Source organism: Cajanus cajan, chromosome 2, assembly GCF_000230855.2.
Source record: "Cajanus cajan strain Asha chromosome 2, NIPB_CcT2T_4, whole genome shotgun sequence".
NCBI classification, from domain to species: Eukaryota; Viridiplantae; Streptophyta; class Magnoliopsida; order Fabales; family Fabaceae; genus Cajanus; species Cajanus cajan.
Window position 1 is genome coordinate 53,406,169 of NC_138518.1, and position 12,102 is coordinate 53,418,270.

The following is a 12,102-nucleotide window of genomic DNA, read 5'->3' on the forward strand; positions in this document are numbered from 1 at the left end:
TCAAGTTCTTTATCAATCACTTTTAAACCCTTTTGAACAATTAAATTAAGAATGTGAGTAGAACAACATACATGAAAAAACTCACCATCACACAACAAATTTGTCTACACAAAAAGGTTTTCCAAAATAACCTGCATATTATCATTATTAGAAGCATTGTACAGGGTAATGGAGAAAATTTTCTTAGCAATACCCCATTGCTTCAAGCAATTAAATACAATAGCTTCTAATTCAACACCAGTATGTGGAGGCTTCATTCAACAAAGTATAAGAATATTACTAGTTAATTTCCATCTTTCATAAACAAAATGAGAAATTAAGTAGATATAACCCAGGAAGTAGTTGTTTTCCAGACATCAAAAGTTAAGCAAACTCTATTAGGAATCCTAGATATGATTTTCTCAAGTTTATTTTGGTCTCTAAAATAATTTTTTTTTACACTGACATGACTGATATACGATTCTACACATTTACAAAAAAATCAAAACTAGATTCATTTTTCTCAACTATAATCATAAACTGTTCCTGTGTTAGGATACACACTTCACTTATCCTAGTTGTAGCGGGTCTGATCCTGGGTCTCGGTCTTCTCGTTCCTATCCGGGTAGTCCGATGTGAGGGGGATGTGCCTGCAAAGACACTCCAACACTCAAGTAAGTGCTCGGCGTAATAAATGCGGTAGTTGAAAGTTAGTTCCGTACCTCGAAGGTGGTCTATTTATAGTGTTTCTTATTGGGCCATGATTAGGAGCTGGGCCCCGGAAAATTAGGGGGCTAATCCGGCTTATTCCTTTAATTAATCCTTTCGTAATCATGCTGGTGGAGTCCCGGGGCTCGGCCGACTAGACCGACCCCTTTTGCTTGGTAAGTGGTCGGTGTGTTCGGGTAGTGGTTTCAGTTTGCATTGGGTTCGGGTGTTCTGTGGGATCGGTCGGGTTGGCTTCGGTCCCATACGGTATACAACCCCCGCAGCGTTAAGGATAGGAGGGACGAAGACGGTCTAAAAGTATTAGGTTTTTTTTTTTTTCGTCAGTTCAGAAGGGTGGATGACTGGTATATCGAGGTACCCGCCTGGTGAGGTCTTTGCCGAGAACTCGCGACTGTGGGGATCTACGTCGGGATATTGAAAGCTGATGGCTGGGCAAAGTCGGGGTAGTTCTAAGCCGAGGCCTTGAAAGTTGAGAGCCGGCACCGAGGACTCGAGATTGTAGAGGTCTTCGCCGAGACCTTGGAAGCTAAGAGCCATGGGCAAAATCGGGGCGGGTCTTAGCCGAGTCCTCAATTGTCGAGAGCTAGTGCCAAGAGCTTCATGGGCGTGGCCTGCCATGTTGGCCTTAGCGGTTACGGGTCCAACGGTTACTAAATCTAGACCGTTGGATGGTCCAGATCGAACGGTCGAGCTTGTGGGGCGTCTTTTCACCTCCCACTTTCACCCTGCCTATAAATAGGGGGCATTTGGAGAATTTACTTGCTGTAAATCCTCCGAGGTCTCTGAGTTTAGGAATTTGTCTGAACACACCGATCAAGGTACAATTTTGTATTTTTTTTGTTTTGTGATAATAAATGGATAGGGGCTATTCCTCGGCTAGGAGTTGGACGTCGTCGGAGGCGTCGGGCGCAGCGTCGGATAGAGAGGGGTCGGGTTCGAGCGAGATCTCAAGGTTGCCACCTCTGCAATGTGAGGTGGTGTTCCCTTCTGATTATCCCGAGCAAGAGGACAGCGGGGATGAGGTGGTAGAGGTGTCGCCCCCGATGACCTTGGCTACGGCCTTGGCGCGGGCTACCGAAGTCGACGATAGAGGTATCGGCCGGGATGACCAGCTGAGGCCACATGCCGATGCCCATCACGCTGAATCTAGTGGGGATGAGCTGGAAGTGGTTGGTGACAACCGGGGTAAAGGTGTAGCCGGTCCGAGTGTTCGGGGTAAAGCCAGGATTGACTACGGCACGGTGGAGGTGTCCGGGTATGAGTGGGTGGATGGCGAAGTCGGGATATACTTTTCTAAGTTATCCGACCAGGGACTGTTGGACACTTTCGTGTCTCTTGAAAAGTGTTTTGGGAGTGGGGATGACGAGTTTCCGCTACTGGCCGAGGCGTGCGAAGACAACGGGCCGAACACTGATTTCGTGTTTTTGGACTCGGGCCCCGAAGAAGATGATTATTTCTACGCCTACATGTGCTGGTTCGAGGATCTCGGTGTGCAGCTGCCTTTTGACGATTTTCAGATGGGAGTCCTCCGAGCCTTGAACGTAGCGCCGACCCAACTACATCCTAACGCTTGGGCGGCCATGCAAGCGTTCCGAAATTTGTGCCTAAGTCTCGGCCTAACGCCTCGACCACTCGCTTTTCTATTCTATTATACCTTCCGCCCAAGCAAGCCAGTGAAGTGGGTTTCGTTGGCTCGTGTGCCGAAGCGCGGGTTACTTCGGGCTTTCACTTCTTCTTATAAGGGGTTTAAGGATGGATTTTTCAAGGTTCGTTGGGGGTCGGAACTGAAGGATTGCTTCTACGACCGAGAAGGCTCCCCCTTGTTCCCTTTTTATTGGACGAGGCGCCCGACGCGTTTCGAAGCGATTCCAGCATCGAAGCTCCCTGCCGAGGACTTAGAGATTGTGGAATTGCTCGATAAATTACCGAAGGGTCTGCCTGTCCAAGGGTTGTTGGAACTTTTCGAAACGTCTCACTTTGAAACGGCCTTGCTAGGTATGTGTGTTAGGGCTCGGTTGTTTAATCAGTTTTAAATTGATGTTAAAATTTGTTTTGTTGCAGGTTTAATGGCCGGAGGGAAGCTAGATGTCACTGCCATTCTCGCTCAGAGGGCAAAGGAAGCAAAATCTAGCGGGAAGGTCCCACTGGCTAGGGCGGCTTTGAAGAATCCGAGGGAAAAGTCGACCAACGTGATCATTCCTGTGGCCGATGCCAGGAAGAAGGGAAGTACCTCTCGGGTTAGGGCTGCCGAGCAAAACATTGAACCGAGCTCTTCCAGTAAGTGCCCTAAGCAATTATCCCTGGAGCAATCGGGCTGCGGCACCTTCGCCATCCCCGCTGTCGTTGCCGGGTCGAACTTCCTTACTCCTAATGTCCAAACCGAGAACTTGGTCGGGCTGGATCTTGTTACTGGGGGCGGGTTGCAGTACTTGGAGGGCATGTCTGCCAAGGCCGTGTATAAGCTCTTCTGCGAGCTCGACACTCGGACTTCTCTTGTTGTGAAGCATGTCATGAACGGACATGCTGTTTCGGAAGAGAGGATCTACGGTCAGCTCAGGGAAGCCGAGGGTACGGTGAAGGAGGCGTTGGCTGCGAACGCCAAATTAACTGAATCGGCCGACGAACTGAAGAGGGTTGCTGATGCTCATCGAAGGGAGGCTGACGATCTGAAGTTGGCCATGCAAAGGATGAAGGCCGACGCCGCCGCCTCCGCCAATGAGATTGCTCGACTGAAAGAAGCTGTTGCCAAGTTTGAGGCCGACGCAACCGAGCAAATTCTATCGCAACACGATGCCGGTTTCTAGCAGGCCGTCAGGCAGGCTTATCAGTTTTGTGATGTCCCTGTTGGCTTTCAATTCGATGTGAGTCGTGACTTCCTGGGGGGCCGGTTTATGAGCTACGCTGAGTTCCCCCAAGGGGCTCAGCCCGACGTCGAGGCCCCTCGTCAGGGGAGCGCAACCCGAGCCCCCATCCAGACAACCGAGGAGGAGGATCCGATTATTGATGTAGTTGGCGACGGGAACCCTACTGATTCGGCAGCCGTATAGGGATCGGCCTTGGTAGTCAGGATTTTTTGTAATCGGGCCGTTAGCGCCTTTTGCAACTTTGGCCATTGGTGCCGGTATATATTGCTAGGATTTAACTGGTAGTGTTAGGATTTTTTTTGTAAGTAGCCATTTTAATCGGCCAAACTTAATGAAATACGCTTTGATTATAAAGGGCTTTGGTTTGAAAGTGATCGGCCGTGAAACTGTATGACGTTTGAGTTCTTGGTTAGATTTTGCTTGGTTTAAAAGTGCCTTAATTCTGGATTGAACGAGTTAGGTGTGAGTTTTCGGTTAGCAAGTGTTAGGTTTGAACCCGTTCGGCCTTAAAATCATGGTACAGCAGCGGGCGTTATAGGTTAGCAGGTGCTCGAGGGGGGAAACCTGTTGGGCACGAGTTCACTTTGTCGTTGTCGGCCGAGTACTACTCGGTCTCGTCGTGGTTGGGATAGTGCTCGGCCTAGGTGCATCCTTTTCCGAGGAGGGTACTCGGGAGGGAAACCTGTTGGGCACGAGTTCACTTTGTCGTTGTCGGCCGAGTATTGCTCGGCCTCGTCGTGGTTGGGATAGTGCTCGGCCTAGGTGCATCCTTAGCCGAGGAGGGTACTCGGGAGGGACACCTGTTGGGCACGAGTTCACTTTGTCGTTGTCGGCCGAGTATTGCTCGGCCTCGTCGTGGTTGGGATAGTGCTCGGCCTAGGTGCATACTTAGCCGAGGAGGGTACTCGGGAGGGAAACCTGTTTGGCACGAGTTCACTTTGTCGTTGTCGGCCGAGTATTGCTCGGCCTTGTCATGGTTGGGATAGTGCTCGGCCTGGGTGCATCCTTAGCCAAGGAGGGTACTCGGGAGGGAAACCTGTTGGGCACGAGTTCACTTTGTCGTTGTCGGCCGAGTATTGCTCGGCCTCGTCGTGGTTGGGATAGTGCTCGGCCTAGGTGCATCCTTAGCCGAGGAGGGTACTCGGGAGGGAAACCTGTTTGGCACGAGTTCACTTTGTCGTTGTCGGTCGAGTATTGCTCGGCCTCGTCGTGGTTGGGATAGTTCTCGGCCTAAATATTGAATAAAAACGTAAACACTATGATGAAATTTTGAACTTTTTATTAATGAAGTGCTTCGTTAAAAACCTTGCCGACCCAAAAACCCTCCTTAGGGAAAAAAGAGTCGGTCAAGGAAAAGAGTGCACCATTACATCAGCTGTAATACATCTTTAAGTGTGTCGAATTCCATGTCCTAGGAATAGGTTCGCCTGATAGGTATTCTAGCTTGAATGCTCCGTTGTTTAGGTTGTGTCGGATGCGGAATGGTCCGTCCCAATTTAGGGCGAGCTTCCTCTGTCTCGGATCTTTTCTTGCTTCGCATGTGGCTCTCCAAACGAGGTCTCCTTCTCGAAATTCTCTTGGTTTCACCCTGCTGTCGAATCTTCGCTTGTAGCATTGCTTGGTGGCCTCGGCTACGACTAGTGCTCGGTCACGAATCTCTTCTATCGTGTCCAAGTTTGTTCGGAGTTCGGTTTCGTTGCTTGCTTCGTCAAAGTGGGCTCGGCGGAATGACGGTTCTCCGATTTTCACCAGGATCATCGCATCGGATCCATAGACCAGCCGGAAAGGTGTTTCTTGTGTGGTTGACTGGGTGTGCATCGATATGCCCATAACACCTCGAGTAGCTGCTCGGCCCATGCTCCTTTTGCTTCCCCTAGACATTTCTTCAGTTCTGAAAGGATAACCTTATTGGCTGACTCGGCCTGACCATTCGTTTGCGGGTGTTCGACCGATGTGACCTTGTGCTGCACTCCTAAGCCGGCTAGGAATTCGTTTAGTTTTCGGTCGGTAAATTGCAGGCCGTTGTCGGTCAGAAGAGTGTGTGGGACACCGAAACGGGTGATAATATTCTTCCACAAAAACTTTTGGACTTGATGAGCCGAGATACATGCCAAGGGCTCGGCTTCGATCCATTTGGTGAACAGGTCGACAGCAACGATGAGAAATTTGCATTGGCCCTTGGCGACCGGAAAAGGTCCGAGTATATCAGTACCCCAAGTGGCGAACGGCCATGCTGGGGAAATGCAATGTAATTGCTCGGCCGGTTGATGGATCAAATTGCCATGCTTTTGACACGGCTGACACTTCTTTATGAACATAGCACAGTCGGTGTTCATGGTCGGCCAATAGTATCCGGCTCGTAAGAGTTTAGAAACGGTTGTCCTCGCTCCCGAATGCAGTCCACATATACCCTCGTGCACTTCTCTCGTCACATAATCAGCCTCGGCGGAGTTGAGGCACTTGAGTAACGGGGTAGAGAAACCGCGTTTGTACAGCTGGTCGGCGATGACAACGTATCGGCCGGCTTGGGTTCTTAGTCATTTTGCTTCGGACGGATCGGTTGGTGTGTTTCCACTTACGAGGAACTCTTTGATTTTGGCTCGCCAGTCTTGGGAATCGTCTTGATTGGCACAGTCGGCATTGACATTTGCCACCATTTCTGCATCGACACTAGGGCGGTCAATCTCTTGTTGGATTATCGTTCTTAGATGCCCTGCCTTTTTGGTTGCGGCCAGCCGAGCCAACTGGTCGGCTCGGGCATTGTCTTCGCGTGGGATGTGCTCGACTGACACCTCCTGAAAGCCCGCTTTTATTTTTTGATAAGCGTGATAGTACTTCATCATGCCGTGATCCTTTACTTGGAAGCTTCCCTTAACTTGCTCGGCCACCACCTTGGAGTCGGTTCGACATTTGACTTTTGATGCTCCCATGTCCTCGGCCAGTCTTAATCCTGCCAATAAAGCTTCGTATTCGGCTTGGTTGTTCGAGGCCTTGAACTGGAAGCGCAGGGATTGTTCCAAAGTTATCCCTCTCGGTCCTTCTAGGATCACTCCTGCCCCGCTCCCCTGGCTGTTTGAGGATCCGTCGACATGGAGGGTCCACCATGGTTCCTCGAATCGGCCTTGTGGGTGAAGTTCATTTATGAAGTCGGCCAAACACTGAGCCTTGATCGGTCCCCTCGGTTTGAAGGTGATGTCAAACTGCGAGAGTTCTATCGACCAGGCCATCATTCTTCCGGCGAGTTCGGGCTTCCTTAACACCTTAGCGATGGGGCAGTCGATGTGTACAACAATTTGGTGTCTTTGGAAATAATGGCGTAGGCGTCGGGAAGTGTGTACTAGACCGAGCGCCACTTTTTCTATCAACTGGTACCGGGTTTCTGGATCTTGTAGCAGTCGGCTGACAAAATACATGGGAGCTTGGTTGCCTTCTCTTTCTTGCACCAGAACCGAGCTGATCGCCTCCTCGGACACGGCCAAATATACCAGTATTGGGCTGAGAGGGTCAGGCTTCGCAAGGGTCGGTGGCGTCGTCAAAGTCGTCTTCAAGGCTGTGAAGGCTGTTTCGCAGTGTTCGTCCCACGAGAAGGCCGACGCCTTCCACAAGAGCTTTGTCATCGGGCTAATTTTGTCGCCTAACCGTGGGAGGAATCGGGATAAGGCGACTAGTCTTCTAGAGAGGCGTTGCAATTCCTTGAGGTTGCTTGGGCTTCTCATCTTCAGCACGGCCTGGCATTTGTCTCGGTTCGCTTCTATGCCCCTTGCCGATAGCATAAAGCCTAAGAATCCCTTGACCCCAAAAGTACACTTCTTGGGGTTTAACCTCATGTTGTGCTTGCGGAGTTCGCCGAAGATTTCGGCTAGGTCAGTGATGTGTTCGGCGAGAGAATTGGACTTGACCACCATATCATCCACGTAGATCTCGATGTTTCGGCCAATTTGCCCCTAGAACACTTTGTCCATTAACCTCTAATAGGTTGCCCCAGCGTTCTTCAATCCAAAACGCATGACTCGGTAACAGAAGTTGGCGTTCTCAGTGATGAATGTCGTCTTCTCCTCGTCGGAAGGGTGCATCCTTATCTGATTGTAGCCGGAATAGGCGTCGAGGAAGCTGAAGATAGAGTGCCCGGACGCTCCGTTGACAAGTCGGTCGATGCAAGAGAGTGGATAAGCCTCCTTGGGGCATGCTTTATTGAGGTCGGTGTAGTCGGTACACATTCTCCATTTTCCGTTCGACTTCTTTACCAAGACCACGTTAGCTAGCCAAGTCGTGTACCTGACTTCCCTTATAAATTTAGCTTCCAACAACTTTTTCACCTCGGCGTCCGCGACTTTTCGCTTCTCCTCCCCCATCTTTCTTTTCTTTTGCGCGACGGGTCACGCGTCTCGGCATACGGCTAACCGGTGGCATAAGAACTTGGGGTCTATCTCTGGCATATCTGATGCCCTCCACGCGAATAAGTCTCAGTTATTCCTCACAACGTACTCGATTCGTCTTGCGTCGGCTTCGCTCAACTGAGATCCCATATTTGTGATTTGTTCGGGTGTTTTGCCTAGCTGAAAAGGCCTGAGGTCCTCGGTTGGCTCGATTCGTTCTTCGCCTAACCGAGGATCGAGTTCGATGTCTTCCGTGGTCTGCTGCCCTACTACATTCACACCCTTCGTCCTCGGGGAGTCGGCCAATGGCTGTACCTTAAGACTGGAGAGATAGCATTCTCGTGCCGTTTTTTGATCAGCATGCACGGTTATCACTTGTCCATCTCTCGACGGAAACTTCATGCACAAGTGTGGGGTCGAGACAATCACTACGAGGGCGTTAATGGAGGGTCGACCCAGTAGGATGTTGTACGACGTGTTTGTGTGCACCACGATGTAGCGGATCTTGATCTCTCGGGAAGGCTTTTGATCGAACCCGAACCGGGTGTATAGGTCGATGCACCCTCTCGTCATCACCCTTTCGCTTGAGAAGCCTACCAGTGGCTCATGGTACGGCTCTAGGCTCTCCTCAGGGATTCCGAGTTGTACAAATGTATTCCAGTACATCGGCCGAGCTCCCCTGATCAACCAAAGTTTTCTTCACGATGCAGTTTTGTACTTTGACGGAAATCACCATGGGGTCGTCCTGAACAGGATCAACCCCCCGGAAATCTAGGTCGGAGAAGGTTATGGGTGGCATCCTGGGCATCCTTGGCTGGTTCACACTATTAACCGACCGTACGGCCCGGAGGTGTCTTTTCCTCGCCGAAGATGTGGAACCTCCCCCGGCGAAGCCCCCAGCTATCGTATTTATTATCTTTCTCGGTCGGTCATCGTCTTCTCGAGAATTCCTTGACTGGTCTCTCCTTTCGTTTGACCGGGATTGGTGGCGTCGGTCTCTTGGTGGGGGTGCTTCACGTGAGTGGTGGCGGTTACTCCCTCTTGACTGGTGGTTCTGTGGGGTAATAAAGCTTGACAGGTGGCCCTGTTTGATGAGGTCCTCGAGTTTGTCTCTTAATGCCGAGCATTCCTCGGTCGAGTGTCCTCTGTTTCGGTGAAACCGGCACGCTTTCGCCTTATCGGCTCTTGGGGGAGTGTTCGCCCTCTTCGGCATTACAAGGATTTCAGAAGCGAGGGCCTGCTCCATCACCTTGACCCTGCTCGTATTCAAGGGGGTGTAGGCGGTGTAGCGTGGTCCTCTCGGCGGTCGAGTGCTCGAGGATTCGGCATTTGCTTTTTTCATGGGCTTTCGGGCTGGCTCCTTTCGGCCGTAACCCTCTTCGGCCCTGGCCTGGTTTCGGGTCTCAGCCAGTTCCTCCATTTGCATATACTTCTCGGCTCTTCGTCGGAGGTCATTCATATCAATGGGTGGTTTTTTGCACAAACTGTTTACGAACGGCCCCGGCCTAAGGGCTGTGCTTAGCCGGTCCAATGCCACGGCAGGATTAAGATCACCAATCTCCATTGCAATCTTGTTGAATCGGTCCATGAAGCTTCTCAGGCTTTCTTTCTTTTCTTGACGGACCCCGGCCAAGGCTAATGAGGTCGTCTTGTACGGCTTACTCGTTGCAAACTGTAGGGTGAACTAGGACGACAACTCACCAAACGAGTCAATGGAGGCACTCGGCAGTCTCGTAAACCAACTCAAAGCTCTTCCTTTCAGCGATGTGGGAAATATTCAGCATAAAGCCGAGTCGTCCTGAGTGGAGAGGGTTGCCTGGGTCAGGAAAACGTTTAAATGTTCCTTAGGGAGTGAGCGGTGGTATCGGCCTTGTTAACTATCAATGAGCTGACAGGAGTTTGGGTCACGTGGTCGGTCGGGGCGTGATATGCCGACTCCTCTTGGAGAGTAAGGGTTGATGGCACATATGTTTGGTTAAGACCTCGGAGCTCGGCATTTTGTCATCGCAGTTCGGCCAACTCCCTGGCGTCTGTAACAGCCCAAGCAACCCGCATGTGGATATTGTCCGCTTTGGCCGCAGCCCTCACGGTTTTGCTTTTGGCAATGACACGCATGCCACCCCAAAACGCGTCCACACAAGGAAGGTATCCACACCCATATATATGGCATGCTTCGTTCTCCTTCCTAACCGATGTGGGACTATATCCACCCCCCCTCAAGGGAGTCCAGCGCCCTCGCTGGCACACCGGCCCGGGTCCCGGCTCTGATACCAAATGTAACAGCCCAAGCAACCCGCATGTGGATATTGTCCGCTTTGGCCGCAGCCCTCACGGTTTTGCTTCTGGCAATGACACGCATGCCACCCCAAAACGCGTCCACACAAGGAAGGTATCCACACCCATATATATGGCATGCTTCGTTCTCCTTCCTAACCGATGTGGGACTATATCCACCCCCCCTCAAGGGAGTCCAGCGCCCTCGCTGGCACACCGGCCCGGGTCCCGGCTCTGATACCAAATGTAACAGCCCAAGCAACCCGCATGTGGATATTGTCCGCTTTGGCCGCAGCCCTCACGGTTTTGCTTCTGGCAATGACACGCATGCCACCCCAAAACGCGTCCACACAAGGAAGGTATCCACACCCATATATATGGCATGCTTCGTTCTCCTTCCTAACCGATGTGGGACTATATCCACCCCCCCTCAAGGGAGTCCAGCGCCCTCGCTGGCACACCGGCCCGGGTCCCGGCTCTGATACCAAATGTAACAGCCCAAGCAACCCGCATGTGGATATTGTCCGCTTTGGCCGCAGCCCTCACGGTTTTTCTTCTGGCAATGACACGCATGCCACCCCAAAACGCGTCCACACAAGGAAGGTATCCACACCCATATATATGGCATGCTTCGTTCTCCTTCCTAACCGATGTGGGACTATATCTCACAGTCCAAACCACATGGAAACATAAGGGTTAGCACGTATAAAAACCAACCATAGTACAATAAAATGAAATATCATTAAACTAGATATTCATCAACAATACATATCCATACCAAGGAAATGAACATTAAAATAGTTATTTCCATGCCAAATATAAACCAATCCAGAATCTAAGGTATACACATCCATACCAATGTATACATATTTAATAAAGAAATCCATAACCAATGTATACAATCCATACCATATGTATACATATTCCACATCCAAAAACAAAGTCACACCACTGTATAATCCATGATGTAACCAACACATCCAAACCAAATGTTGGCCTCAACACCATCCAAACCAAGTGTTGATACGGTGAATAGTAAGGAGAATTTAACTTTTGAGAAACAGCCAGTTTTAGTGGCAGATAGGAAAGATAAGCAATTGCAGGGTAAATCTATCAATTTGGTAAAGGTTATTTGGGATGAGGTTACTAATGAAGCCACTTGGGAGTTGGAAGATAGAATGAAGGATCAATACCCATATCTCTTTATGAGTAAGTGAATTTTCGGGGACGAAAATTTTTGTTGTTGGGGAGAGTTGTAACACCATGGAAAATACTAAGTTATTTAGTATATATGTATGTATGTATATGTTATTTATGTGGATTTGGAATGTACTTACTTCTATGCATGTTGTATGTTAATGTGATTTTGATTAGTTATTTAAGCATGATAGTGATTTTATAGTATGAGATGAGAGGTTGATGTTTTGATAGTTTGTATAGGCATGTGTGTGCATGAATTTGGTGAATGATGCATTGTACACCATTATACTGAACCAGTATTAAGAGGGAAGAAGACTGATCACCTTCCTCCTCATCTTGGTTAAGTGAAGTATTATGGCATGCAACTCATTATTCCAAGCATCTATATCTGAAAGTGATATTTGTTTGTGTGTTGACACATGTTGCATTTCATATGGTGGTGAGTTGTGAGTATTGCATGGAAAGGAATAAGATGGGTAGGAGATCGAAGGATAGGAACATAAGATAAATCTGGTCTTTCTGAGTGAATTTGAGGTTGTTTCAGAGCTTAGGGAGTTGAAATACTTCAAGGAATAGGATATTTGAGGTGAATAGGTGCTAAGGGTGAAATTTGGAAATTTTGAAAAATGGCTATATATAGGGACTTAGGACCGGAGGATTTCATTTGTCAGACAGAGACA

General features: G+C 49.6%; 2 protein-coding genes across 2 annotated transcripts; both read right to left on the reverse strand.

Moving 5' to 3' along the window:
- Positions 1-4,943: 4,943 nt before the first annotated feature.
- On the reverse strand, positions 4,944-5,429 carry LOC145955034 (uncharacterized). The gene has a single exon (XM_083069731.1). The coding sequence runs from the start codon at positions 5,427-5,429 to the stop codon at positions 4,944-4,946; it is 486 nt and encodes a 161-aa protein (XP_082925857.1).
- A 3,147-nt stretch (positions 5,430-8,576) lies between these two features.
- Positions 8,577-9,512, reverse strand: LOC109793966 (uncharacterized). Its single transcript, XM_020353443.2, has one exon. The coding sequence runs from the start codon at positions 9,510-9,512 to the stop codon at positions 8,577-8,579; it is 936 nt and encodes a 311-aa protein (XP_020209032.1).
- Positions 9,513-12,102: the final 2,590 nt, after the last annotated feature.